This window comes from Salvelinus namaycush, chromosome 1 (genome assembly GCF_016432855.1).
Source record: "Salvelinus namaycush isolate Seneca chromosome 1, SaNama_1.0, whole genome shotgun sequence".
NCBI classification, from domain to species: domain Eukaryota; kingdom Metazoa; phylum Chordata; class Actinopteri; order Salmoniformes; family Salmonidae; genus Salvelinus; species Salvelinus namaycush.
The window spans coordinates 43,728,888-43,754,768 of record NC_052307.1 but is presented as its reverse complement, the minus strand read 5'-3'; the positions used below and the strand labels follow the sequence as shown (position 1 = coordinate 43,754,768).

At 44.0% G+C, this 25,881-nt stretch overlaps 1 protein-coding gene across 1 annotated transcript in view; it reads left to right on the top strand.

Moving 5' to 3' along the window:
- LOC120044357 (aminopeptidase O (putative)) overlaps nt 1–25,881 on the top strand; it is a 117,003-nt gene that overhangs the window by 80,847 nt on the left and 10,275 nt on the right. Inside the window, exon 14 of the mRNA XM_038988984.1 lies at nt 15,733–15,849. Coding sequence (XP_038844912.1) covers nt 15,733–15,849 — 117 coding nt within the window. The remainder of the gene's footprint in view (nt 1–15,732; nt 15,850–25,881) is intronic.

The window sequence follows — 25,881 nt, the reverse complement described above, 5'->3', positions numbered from 1 at the left end:
CATAAGACTCCTGAACAGCTAATCAAATGGCTACCCAGACTATTTGCATTGTTAGGCCCTAAAGCTTAGGCTTAGGCTACTTACTAACAGCAGATACAAATAATGAAAGAAAACCTCAATGTAGTGGCCTATAGATATGAATTGCACAATAGTTATACCTTTATGGATTATTGGATCATTGTTTTCTCTTTATTCAACCCGCCCGCCACCCAACTGCCCTTCATCCACACAGTATTTCATGACCCTAAACTCGCCCGCCCCGCAGATATAACCGCGGAGACTGCGGCTTATGAGTTAACCAGCGCATCACTATTTCACTGCTCCATTAGTCTAACAGTGCTGTCTGGTTCTGATTCGTCTCAGCATCAGGCAGTGCAGAAGCCGACTAAAGAATGTGCGGTCTGCTGCTAGGTCCAGCTAGGACCCCTATCCTGGCTAGACTCCTCTGATGAAAGACACTACGACGTCTGCTGGACCTGCAACACTACACACACACAGTTTGGTGGATATCAGTTAAAAGTCTATTGTGTGACTTGAACAATATAGCTCAGAAGTGCGTCTTTTAATTGCACACAGTACTAGGGTAGCTCTAACATCCATGTGCATGTCTGAAAGACGACAACCCAATCTATTACTGACACGTTGGCCCCTGCATTACCAGATACTGGGTTATCAGCCTGGTCTCTGAGGTAAAGAATGAAAGATTTACAACTCTAAAGTAATTCAATGGCGTGAATTATGCCCCAACCTGGTCTGAGGTTGGTAGACATGATCATGGTATGTCTATATCTGTGATCCCATGTTGCGTGCCCGATCCATGTGCACCCAGTATTCCTCAGACCGTACCGTGACCCACCTGAACAGAGCATTTGAAGGGTTATGGTTAGGAGGGGTGGAGGGGATGGGACACCACCATGGAGTCATGTGCTTTCTATTATACACGTACACACAACCACAGGAGAGTGGATTACTGCATTCCACAAAACACACCAGAGGGAAAGATTCCTCTCAGCTTGAGAGAGAGAGAGAGAGAGAGAGAGAGAGAGAGAGAGAGAGAGAGAGAGAGAGAGAGAGAGAGAGAGAGAGAGAGAGAGAGAGAGAGAGAGAGAGAGAGAGAGAGAGAGAGAGAGAGAGAGAGAGAGAGAGAGAGAGAGAGAGAGAGAGAGAGAGAGAGAGAGAGAGAGAGAGAGAGAGAGAGAGCAAGCATATCTCCTTCCATTGTAAGTGAAGTGAAATATACCCTTATCAAACATATTAGCAGTATGCACAAAGCTGTAGGTAACAGAAGTCTCTCTCCTCTTAGTTGACTCTTTCCATTGTAGCAGTGGCCCGGTCCATTGACTAGAGGATACTGTTGCATGGGGGGCCGAGAGGCTTCCCTAATGTTAAAACAACATCCGTTTCACTCATCTCTCATATATAAAACACTTCACCCCAATAAGAATCTGTTGATTTAGCATTACACGTTTGGCTAGGAATCTCTTGAGCGTGTGTGTACGTGTGCCTCAATGGCACACTTGTGTCAGGCCTGGCCTTATAAACCATAAATCAATCCAATGCTGATTTATTGAGTCAGTTTACTCACACTCTCACACACACACACACTAAACTGTAAAGACGCAGGTTTTATTTGAACTGCGTAGACGTATGCTTTATGTAAGCTGGTAATTGGTATAGCACCTTCCTCTTTATCACACTCCAGAGTCTGGCCTTTAAAAAGTAGGGCCTATCATTAATGGAATGTTATTTGCAGGAAAGTAAAAGGGATGTGTGCAAAAGGCATAATATGTATCACTGTTTGTGAAATTAAAGGTACAGTGTTTTATAGTACGGACAGACTGTCAGAGATAGTGAGATTGAAAGAAAGTATGGATCTAGACAGAGAGTGGAAAATATCCAGAGAGAGAAAGAGACGGAAAGATAGAACGAAAGATAGAGGTACCTGTCTGTGGTGTATTTGTCTCATTTATCACTCAGCAGTAGGTCTGGTTTTGGGGGGGGGGGCATTTGAAGCTCACTACCTGTCTCATCACTCCACAGGAGACATGTGTGCGTTTGTGCGCGCGTGTGTATGTGTGTGTGTGTGTGTGTATGTATCTATGACTCCCTGTAGTGATGTGTGCCCATCCTGACATGTCATTTAACGTCTGGCAGTCGCTCAGTATAATGCCACTTTGTGCTTTATGACTCTCCCAGGAATACACACACACACACACACACACAATGGTGAGACATTTCACAAAAATGCAGCTGTGTTAGTCTTTCTATCAAGCATGGAAAAGATATCAGAGGGAAACAGAGGTATGTACACACACACACACACACACAAACCCACACATACACTGAGGTAACATCTGTGTCTATTCAACAGCTCACTCACAAGAGTTCACATTGGATTTATACCAAACACCAATTTGACACATAGGTAATTGTATAGGACAGAGGGTGGTTGGGTAAATTACATTGTGTGTTTTGAGTCATGCTCCCTTTAAAGCAGCCAGTCTTCTGTTGGAATCTGAATCAATACTTTTACATAAAACCTAAAGGGGTGATTCAGGCATCACCTCATTCATAGGCTTTCATGGGGTACAGTATGTAGTGTGTGTCTGTGTGCATGTGTGACTGGGGTGGACTGAGTGCTAAAACATGTCTGTGCTGCTAATGATTGAGGAGCTCACGGGACCCTCAGAATGCCCTGACGTAATTAGCCTCCTCAACCCTCTCACACACGCACACACACACCACAGGGTAGGGCTTAATTCAGAATTTAGTTTAGAATTCTTGAATTGAAGTAGTAAACAGGATACAGGATTTAAAGGAAATACAATGGAATTAAGTGAAATTAAATGAAATTCAAACGCCTTCTATTCTATATTAGGTGTAGTCTATACAAATATCTGTTTTGTACATAAAACATCAAAAATGACATTAAATACATGCATATCAAATATTGTTGAAACAATAGATTTTCAGGATACACTGTTAAACTTAATGATTACACTTTAGTCATTTAGCAGACACTTTTATCCAGAGTGACTTACAGGAGCAATTAAGGTTAAGTGCTTTGCTGAAGAGCACATTGATAGATTTTTCACCTAGTTGGCTCGTAGATTTGAACCAGCGACTTTTTGGTTACTGGCCCGACACTCTTAACCGCAAGGCTATCCACTGCCCCAAGGAAAACAAAACCTGTATGCGAATATTCAATGAATCACTTAAATTTAGTTCAATATGGGGGAAATACTACATTTCCCAGAATGCATTAGTTTAACCCTCAGGTGAACCCTGAGCCATTCAAAAAGAAGCCAAACAAATTAAATGGTTGATGGAAATATAATTGGCTATTCTCAAAAGAGTATATGAACATTGTTTCCAGAGAAAACGGATATATTATTTGGTATGTGGAAGGGTGATCTGTCAGATTCAATGAAATTCATGTTCTATGACTGAGTGGAATTTATTTTAATTGCACTCAATTCTACTTCCTGTGGTGTGTGGCCAATTTAATTCTAATTTAAAAAAAATTCAAAACATTTTTAGTCTTTTCCAAAATTCTGAATTGAGCCCAACCCTGATATACTTAAGTGATAATGCCAGAGAAGCCGGTGTTTGGAGGATATATTTGCACAGGTGTGTTCGTCTCGGGGCCGGGCAAACCATGCCAATATATCCTCCAAACACCGGCTTCAAGGACATTATCACTTTTATACAACGGGTTACCAACGTATTCAAACAATGATTGACATATTTTCATAAAAAAAAATATTATTTTGATGAATTTATTCATACTATTTCATCCTTCCACAAGATATAGTTCCGAAACAAATCTAGGGTTGCTACCCAAGCCGGCTGGTCGTTCGTTCTATTGGTTCGGTTGCCAGAGACGCGACCCAGTCGTTCAGTCTTTTTGTTCTGTATCTATGGACGCGACCCAGTCGCTCGTTCTAAATGTTCCATTGCCATACTTGGCTGGCAACGTTCTTATCCCTTGTTGCTAGCTAGCCAACTGTGGCTAACTTACAGTCACGTCAAACAGTGCAGACAGAATAACAACAGTAGCTGCATTTCTTTAAGCTGTTTTCGAGTGACATTTCTTTGGATACATAACAATGAGCTAATGAGGCATGATTTCTCCTGGCATAGAAAATGTGCTCTCTCGTTAGGACACGGTTGTTCAGAGGAGCTAGCCAACGACACAGCTAACACAATAACTTTAAACTGAAGCTGGAATGACTGCAAACTAGCTGCACTTAGTTTGGTTTGGCCTTTTTTCAATGACTTTTCTTTGTTTATGTCCATAAAAATGATGCCATTTGATTCATGATTTAGACTGGGGGAGAAACGCTGCCTGCCTCTCTCTCGTCCCGAATCCCGACACGTTCATTACTATGGAACAGTTGGAGATCGAATTTGAATATTGAAACAATGTTGCAAATGTCGGAGAGACAGTAGGGTTTTTACAAATCTCCGCTGTTGAAAACGAGATGTTAGTCGGGAAAAAATCGCTTTTTATAGTGGAGATCAAGTTTATAACTTCCCTGCCTGGGCTGATGAGACAGTGGATTACGCAGTCAGATGGAACAGAGTAAATATGCATTTTAAGCTCATAGCTTTAGCCGGTGGTAACTTGTGGAATAGACACCGGCTGGAATGCGGTTTTAACCAATCCGCATCCAGGATTAGACCCACCAGTTGTATAAACATACATACACACACACACACACACACACACACACACACACACACACACACACACACACACACACACACACACACACACACACACACACACACACACACACACGCACACACACACGCACACAGAGTAATGAGAGCTTTATGTTACTGGGTTCATAGACGCCAGGGATTATGCTTCCCGCACATTAATCCAATAACTACATATCTTTGAGATCTGAGTGTCTGTATCTGTGTGCGCATGTGCTGGCACTCAGGCAGTCTAACTCAGGCAGTCTAACTCAGGCAGTCTAACTCAGGCAGTCTACCTCAGGCAGTCTAACTCAGGCAGTCTAACTCAGGCAGTCTAACTCAGGCAGTCTAACTCAGGCAGTCTAACTCAGGGAACTTTGATGGAGGTGGAGGCCACAAAATCTGAACTCATCATGGGGGACTGCAGTGGTTCGCGGGTCTGCGTACCCACATCCATACGCACACATGCAGTCAGAGCCGGCCCTAGCCTTTTGGGGGCCCTAAGCAAAATGTTAAGTTTTACAGTTCATTTCCTACAATTCTACCCATTTTGCCAAGTGGCATAGAGAAAATGTTGCCGTTTTAAAGCAAGTTTGCTGCAAATCTACAAATTTTGCCATGGGGCAGAGATAAAATTGAGCAATTTTAGAACAAACTTCATGCAATTCTACTGCTTTTTGCCAAAGGGTAGAGTGAAATGTTTGCAGTTTTGAATATGATATCTGAGTGAGAGTGACTACCAAAATCAATGGGGGCCCCCCGGTCGGTAATTCAACCATGATTACTACAAGTTTAGATAGCTGGACGCAATGCTAACTTACAATCTCAAATGTTTTTTGCTGACATGGGCTATTGAGTGACTCTCTGTGACTTACATAATACGAGATAAACTGTTGATGCTCAACCACATTTTGAAATTGTGCCTTGTGAATTCTACTATTTGGGTGCGGGATGGGCGTAAGCCGCAAGCTCTGGCTCTCCGAGGGTCACGTGTTCAATCCCACTGCTTTTTTTCTCTCTTCTTTTTTTTACCCTATCCCAAACCTTAACCCTTAACTTACCATTTAGAATGAATGCCTAAACTTAACTGTCAAGTTATTTCTGTTGTAACCCTATCCCAAACTTAACCGTCGAAATTTGACGTTTGGAGAAACTTCAAAATGTAACGTTTGGAGAAACAGTGAACAAACGTCGGAATCTGAAGTCAAACAGATAAAACTGTGAGATCTTGTTGATATAGCAGGGCCCATATGGTTCTGGTCAAAAGTAGTGCGCTATAAAGGGTATACAGCGCGGTTTGGGACACAGTCCAGATTGATACATACCACACACAGAGATCAAACATGGACACCCCATTTCCCAGATTCCTCTGTGGTCAGGTGCTCTCTAGTCAAAACAGGCTGGAAAACTGGAAGCAAACCAAACACGCACACACAGACACGCACATTCCAAACCACGACCCATTCTGCCAGACATGTCATAGAATCCAAGCCTAAACTGAACTGTGCTTTTTCCGTCAGAATATCATGTGTTCTTTTCCTCTGGTAAATTGGCTGTGGTTGTATGCATTATGATGTTATGCTATGAGAAACTTCTGTCTGTGTGGATCACTTCTCTGATGGATAATGAAGAATAGAGGAAATGGCATCTTCATCCTAATTCAATTGAGCTGATGATGATGTTTCAGAGTCCAGTTCTAACCTGGCCCATAGGGGGCACAGGGGAACGTGACCCCCTCAGATTTTTTGTTTCTCTGTAATACTACTAGCCACCTAGCAATTTTATGAAGTTGGCTTTTATCTAGTCCAGATAGGATCCTAACCTCATAACTAGCTACCAAGAAGCCATTTCAGGCTATCAATCAAGTTAAAGAAGTTAGCTTGGCTAACTATTTTCGCTAGCATGCCTGCTGGCAAGGTTGGTAGACTTTAGAAAAGCAAGCAATAACTAAATGTACTGAATAAGACTCACATTCCTTTCAATCTTTTACCCAGATTTTAGCAAAGATGCATAAAAGCATATTTGGTTTAATTAAAAAAAGACCCACCGGTCAGGACAGCTCAAGTGTTGTGCTTAGATATTCTGAAAAATACACATATTTGAATGAATTAAGCATAATGATTATGGCTCTCGGTTGCAGGAAAAGCTGTTTCAGGTGTTTGAAAAATGCTAAATTCTCCATCTTCCAGACTGTGTGGCCCTAGCCACCCCTCCGGATCACCCCCTAGCCACCCCTCCGGATCACCCCCTAGCCACCCCTCCGGATCACCCTCTAGCCACCCCTCCGGATCACCCTCTAGCCACCCCTCCGGATCACCCTCTAGCCACCCCTCCGGATCACCCTCTAGCCACCCCTCCGGATCACCCTCTAGCCACCCCTCCGGATCACCCCCTAGCCACCCCTCCGGATCACCCCCTAGCCACCCCTCCGGATCACCCCCTAGCCACACCTCCGGATCACCCCCTAGCCACCCCTCCGGATCACCCTCTAAGCCACCCCTCCGGATCACCCCCTAGCCACCCCTCCGGATCACCCCCTAGCCACCCCTCCGGATCACCCCCTAGCCACCCCTCCGGATCACCCCCTAGCCACCCCTCCGGATCACCCCCTAGCCACCCTCACGTACCAATTAGACTGGGCTCACACTTCCTGGTTATAATGACCAATTATTGAAGACGATCTCATCCTAGGTTTTTTGTCATTGATGACATGTCATGTAATGATGGCAGGTTTGGAGTAGAATTGTGGAGAGGGGGGTTTTAACAGCAGTCATTACGATTAACAGGGTAGTTTGACAAGCTATACTTTCAGTCTGTAGTGTTGTAAACTGACAGACTTGTCCTCTCGATGTCCTCTGCTCCTGTCTTCCAGTCGTGTGTGTGTGTGTGTGTGTGTGTGTGTGTGTGTGTGTGTGTGTGTGTGTGTGTGTGTGTGTGTGTGTGTGTGTGTGTGTGTGTGTGTGTGTTTTGAGAATGTCTCTCAGTGGCGCGTGACTTTCTTGATGTGAGCAGATATCTGGGCTTAGTCTATCTGATATACCTTTGTCTGTCTCTCTCTCTCTCCCTCTCTTTCTTTCTCTCTCTCTCTCTCTCTCTGTCTCTCTGCCTGTCTCTCTCTCTCTTTCTTTTTCTCTCTCTCTTTCTCTTTCTCTCTCTCTCTGTCTCTCTTTCTCTCTCTTTCTCTCTCTTTCTCTGTCTCTCTGCCTGTCTCTCTCTCTCTCTGTCTTTCTTTTTCTCTCTCTCTTTCTCTTTCTCTCTGTCTCTCTGCCTCTCTCTTTCTCTCTCTCTCTCTCTGTCTCTCTGCCTGTCTCTTTCTCTCTTTCTCTCTCTCTCTCTCTGTCTCTCTGCCTGTCTCTCTCTCCCACTCTCTCTCTCTCTCTCTCTCTCTCTCTCTCTCTCTCTCTCTCTCTCTCTCTCTCTCTCTCTCTCTCTCTCTCTCTCTCTCTCTCTCTCTCTCTCTCTCGGTCTCTGCCTTTCTTTCAATAGGGACAGATCATATCGCTACACAGTAGGGGTCATATCAGTGTGTGTGTCTTTCACCCCTATTGTTCTAAACATGTGGCTAACCTCCAGCTTCTTAGCTCAATGAATTCCCTTTTCAATTTACAAATGGACTTAGTTTCCATGCCTTTGTGTGTTATTGAAACACAACCCTCATACGACAAGGTCAAATTACCTCCAAATTACCAGATAACATGCCAATTTTATGTTGAGTGACCAAGTTACTTTGTGTGTGTGTGTGTGTGTGTGTGTGTGTGTGTGTGTGTGTGTGTGTGTGTGTGTGTGTGTGTGTGTGTGTGTGTGTGTGTGTGTGTGTGTGTGTGTGTGTGTGTGTGAACCCTCACTGAGTATTTGTCCGTCTCCAATTAGCCCTGATGACTTTTTTTAACCAGGAACCGTTTGTAGCTGAGATAGTATTTAGTCACCCTCCACAGCCATAGTATCCTTCTGCTGGGCGGTCACTGTATTTCACAGGGATAATGTTTAGACACCACCCTTCCAACGGGTCTATCTTGCAGCCAAGATTACGCCAGTACAAATGGCTGGAGGAAATTTAACCTTGAAGCTTTGCTTTTATTATCCTATATAGCTCACACGTTCCATACATTGAGTGTGTGTGTATGTTTGTGGGTACCTGTGGGTAGGTGCTTTCTGAGCCTCTTTCCGGCACAAGGTCGTGCGTATCTCTGAATACTCTCCTCTCTTCCACCCCTCCTTCTCTTGTCTTCCTCATCCTTCTCTTTGTCTAAGCTAACCTCCAGATGTTTGTATTTGTCACCACCGGGCCCATTCTCCTCTCTCTCTCTCTCTCTCTCTCTCTCTCGCACACGCACACAGCGGCTCTTTTGTTCCGGTCCACGTCAAAGGCATCTCTGTAGGCTTGCGTGTATACGTGCGTGTATTTTGAAGACCGACCGGTTTGTTTCTCCACCGGGAAGAGAGGAGGAGAGAGGGAGGAGAGAGGGAGGAGAGAGGGAGGAGAGGGAGCCTTTCACGGCGGAGACGTTAAGCAGATTGTGGTTTGTGGCGAGGCACTGAGTGGGAGAAGTTAATGAAACTTCCACAGGTTTGCGCGCACGTGTGTCTGTGACTGTGTGTGTGTGTTTGTGGATGTGAGGTTTGAATAGGGTTTGTGAGAAGGACAATTGTGAAATTGCCCCGAGGCTGAAAACTGAAACTTATCAGTAGGCTAATGGCAGTAGTTTGAAAGGCTTTGCTTGCAGTTAAGGTTACAAGTCTGAATATTAAAGCTGGTGCAGACACACTTCAGAAGCTAGTGTTCACATATGTGTTTTTGTATGTGTGTGTTCTCAGCTGCTGTGTGTTGCACAGGGTGGGCCGCAGTAGCTCTTCTCCAATCAGGCAGTGGGCCTAGGAGGCTCTAGCCAATCACAGAGCAGCGTTAGGTCACAGGTGGTTGAGAGGTGAGAGAATGGGTGGGGCTCTGGGGGTACCTCCCGGAACAGTTGTGTGGGGGACCCTGGTCCTGAGGCCACTCCAAGGGAGAACGACTGCCCCCTCTGATTGAAGCCACGGAAGTTCAAGGCCGACAGCGGTACTGCAGGCATTGTTTGCAGAAAACAGGATCCCCAATTATAGAGAATGGAAAAATGTCAGAAGGCGCAACAGCGCCCCTTCAACCTCAGGAGGCTGAAGAAATTTGGCTTGTCACCCAAAACCCTGACAAACTTTTACAGATGCACAATCGAGAGCATCCTGGCGGGCTGTAACACAGCCTGGTACGGCAACTGCGCCCTCCTCAACCGCAAGGCTCTCCAGAGGGTGGTGCGGTCTACACAACGCATCACCGGGGCAAACTACCTGCCCTCCATGACACCTACAGCACCTGATGTCACAGGAAGGCCAAATACATCATCGAGGACAACAACCACCCAAGCCACTGCCTGTTCACACCGCTATCATCCAGAAGGCGAGGTCAGTACAGGTGCATCAAAGCTGGGACAGAGAGAGTGAAAAACAGCTTCTATCTCAAGGCCATCAGACTGCTAAACAGCAATCAGTAGCACAGAGAGGCTGCTGCCTACATTGAGACCCAATCACTGGCCACTTTAATAAATGGATCACTAGTCACTTTAAACAATGCCACTTTAAATAATGGCACTAATAATGTTTAGATATCTTACATTACTCATATCACATGTATATACTGTATTTTATACCATCTACTGCACCTTGCCTATGCCGCTCGGCCATCGCTCATCCATATACTTATATGTACATATTCTCATTCACCCCTTTAGATTTGTGTGTATTAGGTAGTTGTTGGGGAATTGTTAGATTACTTGTTAGATATTACTGCACTGTCAGAACTAGAAGCAGAAGCATTTCGCTACACTCGCATTAACATCTGCTAACCATGTGTATGTGACCAATAAATGTTATTTGATTTTTGATTTTGAATAAGAGAATGTAGCACTGAGCTACTGTAGGCTGCAGCGTCACTTCCTGGAGTAGCTCAAACGGCGCATGTTATGGCTCCATGAGACGCCATCTTAACCGACTTCATTTGGTTTCGATGGGCTGTAGAGGCTCCACATAGGAATGATGGTGTGACGTGGTCAATGGCTTTGTCCATTCATATATATTGTCATTGGGTCACACTGATCACACAAACACGCATGAAACACATTTGTTACACACACACACATGGTGGTGTGATGTCTATTTTATTTATTTATTTTTATTTAACCTTTATTAAAAATATATATATATAAATATAGGACAAAACACACATCACGACAAGAGAGACAACACAACACTACATAAACAGAGACCTAAGACAACAACATAGCATGCCAACAACACATGACAACACAGCATGGTAGCAACACAACATGGTAGCAGCACAAAACATGGTACAAACATTATTGGGCACAGACAACAGCACCAAGGGCAAGAAGGTAGAGACAACAATACATCACACAAAGCAGCCACAACTGTCAGTAAGAGTGTAAATGATTGTCTTTGAATGAAGAGATTGAGATAAAACTGTCCAGTTTGAGTGTTTTTTTGCAGCTCGGTTCAGTTGCTAGCTGCAGCGAACTGAAAAGAGGAGCGACCCAGTGGTGCTTTGGGGACCTTTAACAGAATGTGACTGGCAGAATGGGTGTTGTATGTGGAGGATGTGGGCTGCAGTAGATATCTCAGATAGGGGGGAGTGAGGCCTATGAGGGTTTTATAAATAAGCATCAGCCAGTGGGTCTTGCGATGGGTATACAGAGATGAGTTTACAGAGGAGTATAGAGAGCAGTAATGTGTCCTATAAGGAGCATTGGTGGCAAGTGGTAAAGAAATTATAGCCGCTCGAGAGCACCCTTACCTGCCAATCTATAAATGATGTCTCCGTAATCTCGCATGGGTAGGATGGTCATCTGAATCAGGGTTAGTTTGGCAGCTGGGGTGAAAGAGGAGCGATTACGATATGTCTATGGAGTGGATTGACAGTGTATAGTACGTGTAGTGAATGTCCCATAGTGATAGCAGGAGTCTCTTTGCTAGGCCCTTCTTGTCTGTCCCTCCCTGCTAGATAAATCAGCAGCCTTGTCTGCGGATGAGACAGTTTGTATGTGCTTCTCACAATCAGGCTTAGCACTGCAAGCTGTGTTAGGGGTTTATCCTTCTAATCAAGATGAAATGTCAGACACACACACACACTGCATTTAACCATCTCAATCCCAGAGCATGTTATGATTGTGATAAAAGCAGAACATCCTGGAGGAGAAGAGAAGAGGGGAACAGAGAGTGACATAACAAACATGAGGGGCATCACTCGAAGGCATCCGCTATCTCTAAGGTGACCCAGCTGTGATGTCATCAGCACAGATTGGTATCAGCACAGAGAGTCGGCTCTGATTCCCCGGCTGAAAGTCCAGCAGAGAAACACGTGACTCACTGAGGAGAACCTTTCCCTCTTGTTGTTCACTGTTTGCCCAAACACTCAATGAATTGCATGAATGCTCGCACACGCACGCACGCACACACACACACACACACACACACACACACACACACACACACACACACACACACACACACACACACACACACACACACACAGTGAGAGGCATCCTGCTTACATGTGATCTATAATTCAATAAAGTCACCTCCCTCTATGTGGGAGGAAATCTTGCTGAGAGGGGTCAGATAAATGAGAGGGGGGGGGGGGGGTCGGAGGGGTAGTCAAAGAGATTGACTAACATTAAAGCTAGAAATGGGGAAAGGGGAAAAATGGAGAAAGAGTGTAACTCTAGTACCTGAGGCGGGGGGGGGCTGAGGCGTTTAGCCGCTGGTGCCAGAGAGCTTTTACGAGTCTGCGGTCAGACAGAAATAAAATTCAATGGAGCGACTGAATGGTCTGTCACACACAAACACACACAGATGCGCGCACACACACGCGGTCGAATGGCCTCTGAGAAATCACTGTTTGGGTTTTTATAATGTCACAGTGATTCCACGTCTCCATCACCCATAATGCAGTGTGACTGAACGAGCATTCTGAGACACACACACTCAAGTCGCTGGGAAGGAGGGAGGGATGTGGACAGCAGGGGATAGCCACACAGCTCATTGAAATGCCAACGTGACTTCGTACCTATACCGGATATTTCGGGAGATGTTGATAACAACCACATGATTAAACATCGGTACTATGTGGATGCCACGATAGCAGTGATTCTCTCTCTCTCAACGAGCTATTAGAGAAGAGGTGTTTTAAGGGGGAGAAAAAGATGGAGAGAGGGGTGGAGAGAAAGGGTCAAAGATAAAGAAGCTCTCGGTGTCCCTCACACACACACACACACACACACACACACACAAACAGGTTGCTTAGTGTGGTATCCAGTGTCGTTGCCATGGAAGTTATGAACGATCACAGGATTCTGTCTGTCTCTCTCTCTCTGTGCGTCCGTCTGTCTGTCTGAAATAGCAGGAAGGTTCCCGGAGTGTTATTACACTCAGCTACTGTCCTATTACTGGACATGCTTCAGTTGGTAAAGCATGGCGTTTGCAACGCAAGGTTGTGGGTTCCATCCCCGGTGCCACCCACACGTGAAAATGTATGCACACATGACTGTAAGTCGCTTTGGATAAAACTGTCTGCTAAATGTCATATATTATAATATTACTACTATCTTATGTTAGTGTGGTTATTGCTATGGGCGCTCCCATCGGACGTAGGGAGACATGTCTTCTTACAATGGGGTATCCAATGTGCCACTGTGTGTGAACACGCCGGTCTGTATGTTTGAGATCAGTGGATATTAAATCCCGTTTCACTGACCTCCAAAACAGCAAGTCATCCTCCAGCAGGAATGATAATGATGATGGTTCTCCGAGTCCAGACCAGGCGTTTGAGGCTGATGAGGCAGAAACACACCATTAGACAAGGCTGGGTGGGGGCTACATGATTGGACTAACCACTTTGGAGGGGGACGGAGAAATAAGCATGAAAATATGGGGGAGAAAACAGAGGGTTTTAACCAAGCCTCTCTTAAATGGCCATTGCTCTTCATGCCACTCTGAGTAGTGTTTGTAAGTGTTCGTCTGTGTATTTCTGAGTAGGAGTTGTGGAGGGTTCTGAGGCTCTGATAGATTGAATGGAAGGATGGATGTGGAGGAGTATGAAACAGACAAGCAAGACCAAACACATTACCTCACTAAGTGGCACTGTGTGTGTGTTTGTGTGCATGTGTGTGCACGCCTGTGTGTTATCGGGAGGGGAAAAGGTGATCTCCCTGCCTGGGAACTCCCTACCCTTGGAGAGGGCGCCGAGGGTGGCACCACACACATACACACACACACTGTTTGATCTCATGATCGGGTCAGGGCTGAGACTAACAATAGCCCCAATAGTCCGGTGTTGAGAGCATTTTGGGTAACCTATCCCCTATCTCTCCCCTACACACAAACCTCACGTGAACCGCTCACACAGATTGTGTGTGTGTGAGAGAGAGAGGGAAAGAGAGAGAGAGAGAAGAAAAGGCTGAAATTAGGGGTTTTATGACTGGATCATGCCTCAGAGACCCTTCAAGATGGAGGGACCTAACGGTCAGCTCTCACAAAATGGAGGAGTAGTGAGGTGAGGAGAGCAAGACAGAAACAGGACAGATAGAGGTACAGTAAGAGAGCGAGAGAGAGAGATCTATTTGCAGAGTATCCACATTAATTTACTGTCAGTGTATAGGCTGTAGTTGTTTCACTTGAGGCTTTGAATGGGATTCTCTCAGACCAACCAATGGTCAAATACTCCCTGTGTTTGAAATGGAGAGCTTTCTGGTAGGGCAAAAGTTCTCGTGGTATTTCCTTACCAAAGGCTTGTTGTGGTTAAGAAAGATTGACAAAGGGAGGAATGCAAAAGAGAGGCAAAAAAAGAGAATACATTTAATGTAGAAAAGTTGTGTATCTAGGTGTGTCCGTGTGCGTGTGCGCGCGTGTGTGTGTGTGTGTGTGTGTGTGTGTGTGTGTGTGTGTGTGTGTGTGTGTGTGTGTGTGTGTGTGTGTGTGTGTGTGTGGAGAGCCAGTTCCAGATCATAATGTGATAATGGGGTAAGAATAGCAGCTTGGCCTCCACCCATTTACACACACACACACACACACACACACACACACACACACACACACACACACACACACACACACACACACACACACACACACACACACACACACACACACACACACACACACACACACACACACACAGCTCCATTTTCACATCAGTCTCTATGGAGCCTCCTTTAATTTATCCCAGAGAGGAGGAATATGTGTCTCGTCTATCCCAGGGAGAGGCAGGCAAGGCTAGGCACAGCTCACAGCACTATGGGGGTGTCTCTCTGGAAGACCTCTCTTTAGAATACCACATAACACATCATTAATCAGCACTATCCCAACAGAACAAATGTAGAAATGAATGTGTCTAACATATTCTTGTTTTAATCTTCTCTTTACTGTGTCTTCCCCTGTTCAATAGCCTATTCAGTCATGGGAAATCTGCTTTCTTTTTGTATCAAATTATATTTAATAGTCGAAAAGCTTCGGGCCTCAGCAGAGAACAACTTTAATCAAGGAAGTTCCTTCTTTGTGACCATGTGCTGTTGAGACGTTCGCAAGACTCATGTCTCTCTCCCTCTTTCTTTTCTTCCCTTGTTTCACTCCGTCTACAGAATAACTAATCTGCCTCCCTCCGTCACCGCTCCACTTCAAACGTTAAACATTCCCCCAACGTTTCCCTTATATTCCCTGAACTTTTGCCTTGGCATTATCTTAATATTTTGCAGATATATATATAAAAAAAAAAAAAGAGTTTCTCTTTTTGTCACTCTTCATAACCCATCTAGTGGCGTTGAATTATCAGTGACTGTTTGCTGAACAGAGACTGATATTAATGTGTTTCAATGTTATTCATAAAATACCCCTCAAACAAAATGAAGTCAAGTAAATCATACTGATGTTGTCGATCATGTTGAGACCCACCAATAACCCCTCCTTTCTATTTACGTTGCCTAGGTGATGCCGGAGCAGCTGGTGTTGCTTTTGGAGCTTCTGCTGGAGGAGGCGGAGCTAAGTGTGACATCACTGCGTACGATCAAGAGAACCTACGATCTACCGAAGCAGGACGCTGAGGTGACACTGCACACACACGTGTATATAGTATGTATAAGCTGGAAGTAGAAGCCTAAGTATTGATGTAGTTTACTCCAGGGTTAGGGGACAATAATATATTTACAATAATATATACTGTACCAGTCAAAATTTTGGACACACCTACTCATTCAAGAGTTTTTCTCTATTTTTTTTTACTATTTTCTACATTATAGAATAATAGTGAAGACAACAAACTATGAAATAACACATGGAATCATTCTCTCAACCAGCTTTACCTGGAATTATTTTCCAACAGAACTCGTAGGCGATCGAATAAACCCCCGCTGCCTTCCGTTCTACTAGCTAACGTGCAATCATTGGAAAATAAAATCAACGACCTACGAGGAAGATTAAACTACCAACGGGACATTAAAAACTGTAATATCTTATGCTTCACGGAGTCGTGGCTGAACAACGACATTATCAACATACAGCTGGCTGGTTATACGCTGTATCTACCTAGAGAGTTTTCATCTGTATATTTCGTAGCTGTCTACAAACCACCACAGACGGACGCTGGCACTAAGACTGCACTCAATGAGCTGTACACCGCCATAAGCAAACAGGAAAACGCTCATCCAGAGGCGGTGCTCCTAGTAGCCGGGGACTTTGATGCAGAGAAACTTAAATCCGTTTTACCTAATTTCTACCAGCATGTTAAATGTGCAACCAGAGGGGAAAACAACTCTAGACCACCTTTACTCCACACACAGAGATGTGTACAAACCTCTCCCTCGACATCCATTTGGCAAATCTGACCATAATTCTATCCTCCTGATTACTGCTTAAAAGCAAATATTAAAGCAGGAAGCACCAGTGACTCTGTCAATAAAAAAGTGGTCAGATGAGGCAGATGCTAAGCTACAGGACTGTTTTGCTAACACAGACTGGAATATGTTCCGGGATTCTTCCTATGGCATTGAGGAGTACGCCACATAAGTAATTGGCTTCATCAATAAGTGCATTGATGTGAGCGTATGTACAGTTGAAGTCGGAAGTTTACATACACCTTAGCCAAATGCATTTAAACTCTGTTTTTCATATTTCCTGACATTTAATCCGAGTAAAAAGTCTTAAGGTCAGTTAGGATCATCACTTTATTTTAAGAATGTGAAATGTCAGAATAATAATAGAGAAAATTATTTATTTCAGCTTTTATTTCTTTCATCACATTCCTAGTGGGTCAGAAGTTTACATACACTCAATTAGTATTTGGTAGCATTGCCTTTAAATAGTTTAACTTGGGTCAAACGTTTCGGGTAGCCTTCCACAAGCTTCCCACAATACAATAAGTTGGGTTAATTTTGGCCCATTCCTCCTGACAGAGCTGGTGTAACTGAGTCAGGTTTGTAGGCCTCCTTGCTCGCACACGCTTTTTCAGTTCTGCCCACAAATGTTCTATAGGATTGAGGTCAGGGCTTTGTGATGGACTCTCCAATACCTTGACTTTGTTGTCCTTAAGCCATTTTGCCACAACTTTGGAAGTATGCTTGGGGTCATTTTATTATTTTTTTAATTTTATTTCACCTTTATTTAACCAGGTAGGCTAGTTGAGAACAAGTTCTCATTTACAACTGCGACCTGGCCAAGATAAAGCATAGCAGTGTGAACAGACAACAACACAGAGTTACACATGGCATAAACAATAAACAAGTCAATAACACAGTAGGGGACAAAAAAAAAAGAGTCTATATACATGGTGTGCAAAAGGCATGAGGAGGTAGGCAATAAATAGGCCATAGGAGCGAATAATTACAATTTAGCAGATTAACACTGGAGTGATAAATCATCAGATGATCATGTGCAAGTAGAGATACTGGTGTGCAAAAGAGCAGAAAAGTAAATAAATAAAAACAGTAATGGGATGAGGTAGGTAAATTGGGTGGGCTGTTTACAGATGGACTATGTACAGCTGCAGCGATCGGTTAGCTGCTCAGATAGCAGATGTTTAAAGTTGGTGAGGGAAATAAAAGTCTCCAACTTCAGCGATTTTTGCAATTCGTTCCAGTCACAGGCAGCAGAGAACTGGAAGGAAAGGCGGCCAAATGAGGTGTTGGCTTTTGGGATGATCAGTGAGATATACCTGCTGGAGCGCGTGCTACAACAGTCCGTGCTACATTGTCCATTTGGAAGACCCATTTGCGACCAAGCTTTAACTTCCTGACTGATGTCTTGAGATGTTGCTTCAATATATCCACATACTTTTCCTCCTTATGATGCCATCTATTTTGTGAAGTGCACCAGTCCCTCCTGCAGCAAAGCACCCCCACAATATGATGCTGCCACCCCCATGCTTCACGGTTGGGATGGTGTTCTTCGGCTTGCAAGTCTCCCCCTTTTTCCTCCAAACATAACGATGGTCATTATGGCCAAACAGTTCTATTTTTGTTTCATCAGACCAGAGGACATTTCTCCAAAAAGTATGATATTTTTCCCCATGTGCAGTTGCAAACCGTAGTCTGGCTTTTTTAAGGCGGTTTTGGAGCAGTGGCTTCTTCCTTGCTGAGCGGCCTTTCAGGTTATGTCGATATAGGACTCGTTTTACTGTGGATATAGATACTTTTGTACCTGTTTCCTCTAGCATCTTCACAAGGTCCTTTGCTGTTGTTCTGGGATTGATTGTCACTTTTCGCAACAAAGTACGTTCATCTCTAGGAGACAGAACGTTTCTCCTTCCTGAGCGGTATGACGGCTGCGTGGTCCCATGGTGTTTATACTTGCGTACTATTGTTTGTACAGATGAACATGGTACCTTCAGGCATTTGGAAATTGCTCCCAAGTATGAACCAGACTTGTGGAGGTCTACAATAATTTTTCTTAACCTTTACCGAACCTCAACCCCGTATCCGGGATCACCCCCCACCCCCCCCACACTGATTAGCATCGCTAGCATAGCTTCACAAGTAAATAGTAGCATCTAAATATCATTAAATCACAAGTCCAAGACACCAGATGAAAGATACAGATCTTGTGAATAAACCCATCATTTCTGTTTTTTAAAATGTTTTACAGGGAAGACACAATATGTAAATCTATTAGCTAACCACGTTAGCAAAATACACCATCTTTCTTTGTCCACCATTTTCTCTCTCCACCACTAGCTATCACCAATTCGGCTAAACTAAGATATTGATAGCAACAAACCAAGAAAAAAACTCATCAGATGACAGTCTGATAACATATTTATGGTATAGGATAGGTGTTGTTAGAAAAAAGTGCATATTTCAGGTAGAAATCACAGTTTACAATTGCACCGACCATCACAAATCGACTAGAATTACTAGATAGAGCAACGTGTATGACCAATTTACTCATCATAAAACATTTCATAAAAATAGACAAAGCATAGCAATGGAAAGACACAGTTCTTGTGATTTCAGACCATATTTCAGATTTTCTAAGCGTTTTTCAGCGAAAACACAATAAATCGATAAGTTAGCATACCACATGTACAAACGTTAGTAGAGCATGAATTCAAGGCAAAGGGAGCTATAACGTTATCATCGCCAAAAGATATTAATTTTTTCACTAACCTTCTCAGAATTCTTCCGATGACACTCCTGTAACATCATTTTACAACATACATATACAGTTTGTTCGAAAAGGTGCATATTTAGCCATACAAAACCGTGGTTACACAATAAAAATACTAGGAAATCAAGCCTCAATATGTCTGACGTCATCTATCAGAGTGATCTAGTTTAATTGAAAGCTAATCATATACTTGACTAAAAAATACAGGGTTGACAGGAATCGAAAGACAAATTAGTTCTTAATGCAACCGCTGACTTACATTTTTTAAATTATCCTTACTTTTCAATACAGGGTTCGCCAAGTGACGCGATAACAAACAAAATGGCGAAATATGCGTTTAAAATATTTCGACAGAACAACGATTTATCATATTAAATATTGCTTACTTTGAGCTGTTCTTCCATCAGATTCTTGGGCAATGTATTCTTTCTTGGGTTTAATCTTCTTTTGGTCGAAAGATGTCCTTTGTCCGTCTAAATGCCCGCTAACGTTCGACCGGGACCCCGAAATGTGCCCGGTGCTTCACATAGAAATGCATCAAAATCGCACTAAACGGATATAAATTGCTATAAAACGGTTTAAATTAACTACCTTATGATGTTTCTAAGTCCTATATCGAATTAAATTACAGACGGATACATTTTACGTTGATAACCGAGCCTTTGAAAATGGCATCCGGAGGTGTCTTCCTGCGTAAAGGCGAGCGTCGAAAGGGGGGCTACCCTCACTCCTTGGTCCTTTATAACCTCTGAGAGCTACGCAGAAGGCCCATTCCACTTCTCATTGGTTACTGACATCCAGGGGAAGGCGGGTGCAGTTCGTGTCGTTCCATAGGATAGACAGAGACCTTAAAAACTGATCTGAAACCAGAGCTTCGCTCTCAGACCTTTCACTGTCTGTCATGGATTTCGCTGTAGAAAGAGTTCTGGGTCACCCACAGACATCATTCCAACTTTGTATGAAACTAGAAAGTGTTTTCTATCCAATAGAATTAATAATATGCATATTGTACGAGCAAGAATTGAGTACTAGGCAGTTTAATTTGGAGACGACAAAATGCTAATTCGGAACAGCACCCCCTGTAGTCGCAAGAAGTTAAGTCTTGGCTGATTTCTTTTGATTTTCCCATGATGTCAAGCAAAGAGGCACTGAGTTTGAAGGTAGGCCTAGAAATACATCCACAGGTACACCTCCAATTGACGCAAATTATGTCAATTAGCCTATCAGAAGCTTCTAAAGCCATGACATAATTTTCTGGAATTTTCCAAGCTGTTTAAAGGCACAGTCAACTTTGACTTCTGACCCACTGGAATTGTGATACAGTGAATTGTAAGTGAAATAATCGGTCTGTAAACAATTGTTGGAAAAATTACTTGTGTCATGCACAAAGTAGATGTCCTAACCGACTTGCCTAAACTATAGTTTGTTAACAAGACATTTGTGGAGTGGTTGAAAAACTAGTTTTAATGACTCCAACCTTAGTGTATGTATACTTCAGACTTCAACTGTACATACCCCAACCAGAAGCCATGGATTACAGGCAACATCCGCACTGAGCTAAAGATTAGAGCAAGGAATGGGACTCTATCCCGGAAGCTAATAAGAAATCCTGCTATGCTCTCCGAAGAACCATTAAACAGGCAAAGTGTCAATACAGGACTAAGATTGAATTGTACTACAACGGCTCCGACGCTCGTCGGATGTGGCAGGGCTTGCAAACCATTGCAGACTACAAAGCGAAGCACAGCCAAGAGCTGCCCAGTGACACGAGCCTACCAAACGACTACTTCTATGCTCGCTTCGAGGCAAATGACACTGAAACATGCATGAGAGCACCAGCTGTTCCGGACGACTGTGTGATCACGCTCTTTGCAGCCAATGTGAGTAAGACCTTTAAACAGGTCAACATTCACAAGGCTGCAGGGCCAGACGGATTACCAAGACATGTACTCCGAGCATGTGCTGACATTTTCAACCTCTCACTGTGCGAGTCTGTAAAACCTAAATGTTTTAAGCAGACCACCATAGTCTCTGTGCCCAAGAACACTAAGTTAACCTGCCTAAATGCCTACCGACCCGAAGCACTCACGTCTGTAGCCATGAAATGCTTGGAAAGGCTGGTCATGGCTCACATCAAAACCATTATCACAGAAACCCTAGACCCAGTCCAATTTGCATACCACCCTAACAGATCCACAGAGGATGCAATCTCTATTGCACTCCACACTGTCCTTTCCCACCTGGACAAAAGGAACACTTATGTGAGAGTGCTATTCATTGACTACAGCTCAGCGTTCAACACCATAGTGCCCTCAAAGCTCATCAATAAGCTAAGGACCCTGGGACTAAACACCTCCCTCTGCAACTGGATCCTGGACTTCCTGACGGGCCGCCCCCAGGTGGAAAGGGTAGGTAACAACACATCCGCCACGCTGATCCTCAACACAGGGGTCCCTCAGGGGTGCGTGCTCAGTTCCCTCTTGTACTCTCTGTTCACTCATGACTGCACAGCCAGGCACGACTCCAACACCATCATTAAGTTTGCCGATGACACAACAGTGGTAGGCCTGATCACCGACAAGAAAGAGACAGCCAATAGGGAGGAGGTCAGAGACCTGGCCGTGTGATGCCAGGACAACAACCTCTCCCTCAATGTGATCAATACAAAGGATATGATTGTGGGCCGAGGAAAAGGAGGACCGAGCACGCCACCATTCATATCGGCAGGGCTGTAGTGGAGCAGGTTGAGAGCTTCAAGTTCCTTGGTGCCCACATCACCAACAAACTACATGGTCCAAGCACACCAAGATAGTCGTGAAGAGGGCACAACAAAACCTTTTCCCCCTCAGGAGACTGAAAATATTTGGCATGGGTCCTCAGATCCTCAAAAGGTTCTACAGCTGCACCATCGAGAGCATCCTGACTGGTTGCATCACTGCCTTGTATGGCAACTGCTCGGCCTCCGACCGCAAGGCACTACAGAGGGTAGTGCGTATGGTCCAGTACATCACTGGCGCAAAGCTTCCTGCCATCCAGGTCCTCTATTCCAGGCGGTGTCAGAGGAAGGCCCTAAAAATTGTCAAATACTCCAGCCACCCTAGTCATAGACTGTTCTCTCTGCTACCACACAGCAAGCGGTACCAGAGCGCCAAGTCTAGGTCCAAGAGGCTTCTAAACAGCTTCTACCCCCAAGCCATAAGACTCCTGAACATCTAATCAAATGGCTACCCAGACTATTTGCATCCGTTCACCTACTCTGTGTCTCACAAAGACACAGCGGTTGGAACCAAAAATCTCACATTTGGACTCATCAGACCAAAGGACAGATTTCCACCGGTCTAATGTCCTTTGCTTGTGTTTGTTGACCCAAGAAAGTCTCTTATTTTATTGTTGTCCTTTGGGGCGGCAGGTAGCCTACTGGTTAGAGCATTGGGCCAGTAACCGAAAGGTTGCTAGATCAAATCCCCGAGCTGACATGGTAAAACTTATGTCGTTCTGCTCCTGAACAAGCCAGTAAACCCACTGTTCCTAAGCCGTCATTGTAAATATGAATTTGTTCTTAACTGACTTGCCTAGTTTAAATAAAAATAGTAGTGGTTTCTTTGAAGCAATTTGACCATGAAGCCTGATTCACGCACTCTCCTCTGAACAGTTCATGTCCGCCTTGGTCAGGGAGGTGACCAAGAACCCGATGGTCACTCTGACAGAGCTTCAGAGGTCCTCTGTGGTGATGGGAGAAACTTCCAGAAGGACAACCATCTCTGCAGCACTTCACAAATCAGGCATTTATGGTAGAGTGGCCAGACGGAAGCCACTCCTCAGTAAAGGGCACATGACAGCCCGCTTGGAGTTTGCCAAAAGGCACTTAAGGACTCTCAGACCATAAGAAACAAGATTCTCTGGTCTGATGAAACCAAGATTGAACTCTTTCGCCTGAATGTCAAGCGTCACGTCTGGATGAAACCTGGCACCATCCCTACGATGAAGCATGGTGGTGACAGCATCATGCTGTGGGGATGTTTTTCTTTGGCAGGGAATGTGAGACAAGTCAGTAGAGGGAAAGATGAACGGAGCAAAGTACAGAGAGATCCTTGATGAAAACCTGATCCAGAGCGCTCAGGACCTCAGAACGGGGCGAAGGTTCACTTTCCAACAGGACAAAACCCCTAAGTTTGCACTGTGATGCAGTGTCTTAGACCGCTGCGCCACTTGGGAGATTCCATCCACAAAGTTTTTAATGCTTATCAATTGCCTTGCACCAAGGAAATACAACATACAGGACTCTTAAAGAATTTCATTTAAATGTTAATTGTATTTTTTTTGATCACAGAAACAATGAGAAAATATGGAAAAATAAATAATTAAATGTTCATTATATAAAGCAGCCCGTGCAATCATCTGCCAGAGAGTAGCCCCAATCGGCCCGAGCCCCAACTAATACATTTGGGCCAGATAACTCACACTGGAATCGGCCCGAAATCAATCCCCGCATCGTAGCCATAAGTAATACTGCCGAAGGCTGCCCAGACTCGGGCCACATGACGTCAGCCGAGTCTGACTGTCAGCCGAGTGCCCCAACTCAGCCGGAATCGGCCCAGATCCACTGTGCTAGCTGGGACGCAGTAGGTTTCACTTCCTCACCCGTCATTTTTTTTAAAGACTCGACGGAGCTCAGTGCCTTCTTCAATCATGCAAAGACGGGCAGCATGAAGGTCTCGTCATTGATTTTGCTGGAAAGGGGTAGAAATTGTCCTTTACAATGGTATTCATATTACAGTTGACCTGGAAGTATTACGTTTGAGGCGCTAAAATAAGGTAAATTGTACGTTACAGCGCGATGTACAAAAGTGTGTTAGCTAACTATACACTTTAATGGTGTTTATGCGTAGGATAAGGTGTGTGTGGGGGGTTGTGGTGGGAGTTACGTGTGTGTGTGTGTGTGTGTGTGTGTGTGTGTGTGTGTGTGTGTGTGTGTGTGTGTGTGTGTGTGTGTGTGTGTGTGTGTGTGTGTGTGTGTGTGTGTGTGTGTGTGTGTTTGTGTGTAGGGGCTTTACTGTACTCTAGCATTAAGTGCAGCATTAAGTGCAGCAGTCAGAGTAAGCACAGCTGTGTTAAAGCTGGAAACTAAACAAGTTAAGCTGTCATTAACACATGCCCTGTCTTGAAAAGAATGAGTTGATACATTTTTCCTCTCTTATCTGAAGCTATAGTCATTACTGTCTATGACCTTTTTGGAAGGAGAAATCAATAACTGATGTGTAGCTCAGATGTTAGTCCATTTACGGTAGTCTTTACGGAAAGACTTCCTACTGAGAATGTACTTCACTTCTAAGAATCAATTGGGTGTAAGAATAAAAGACTGTAAAGGATGTGAGTGTACAGTACTTGGCTGGCCTTCAGTGGTTCAACATGAGACGGTCTCTGTCTGGGCCTCTGCAGTCTGACTGGGGGTAGGAGGCCAACAGACATGTTCATCTACAAATACCAGGGGGAAAAACTAAATGGTCCCTAAAAATAACCTGAGTTGTCACACAGACACATACGCACATGTGTCCAGCCATTCCTCCAATGCTTTTTCTTTCTTACCCTCCAACCTTTCCACAAAATGAATGATCAATGTGTTTGAAAAGTTCAATAAATAAAAGCTTAAGTGCAGCATCACGTCTCCCCTGTTATGTTAGGTTAGCAGTGTTTACTTCATGGAGGTGTAGCTGGTTAAAGTGTGGGAATTCATCACGCTTAAGGTGCTGTCTGTTATGGTTAGTGCTCTGTCCTTCCATTTGAATGGTGTAGAATGTGTGTGAGATGTGTGCGAGCATTTAATGTAGTGCGAAGGATAGCGTGCGAGCACTGGCTTCAACGCATGTGGGTCTTTCCATTTCATTTCAGCAAGTCATGACACCCACCATCTCAGATTGTTCTGAAATCGTTTCTGTAGTTAGAAACAGATAAGATAAGTATTCCTGCTACATTATTTATTCGAAATACAATTTGATCTTTGAGAAATTAAGCTAATTTGATTGCACCCAAATTGGCCATTTTTATTTATAGGATTCATATAATATTCAATAAATATAGTACCTAACATCTGATTTGGACCAAACTTTTTTCCAACAATAAGTAAGACATGAGGAATCCAGAAATTGGTCAAAAGCTACCCACGGATGTAGTATGTTACATAAACCTAACAGCTTCAATGACTCATTTCTCTGAACAGGGGATAAAAACATCACCAAATACACTGAGAATACATTACATAGTATGAAGAAGCAATACTCTGAGCCGCAGCTCCATACCACTTGTCAAACATAGAGAACTGATACTGTATACTCATTGTTGGGGTGGGATCGGTGTGGGGGGCCCGTGGAGGGCTTTTGACCATTTCTTTGAATTTGTCATGTTTTAACTCATTGTTAGAAAAAAGCTTGGTCCAAATCAGATGTTAGGTACTATTAAAGAAAATTGCCAATTTGGTTG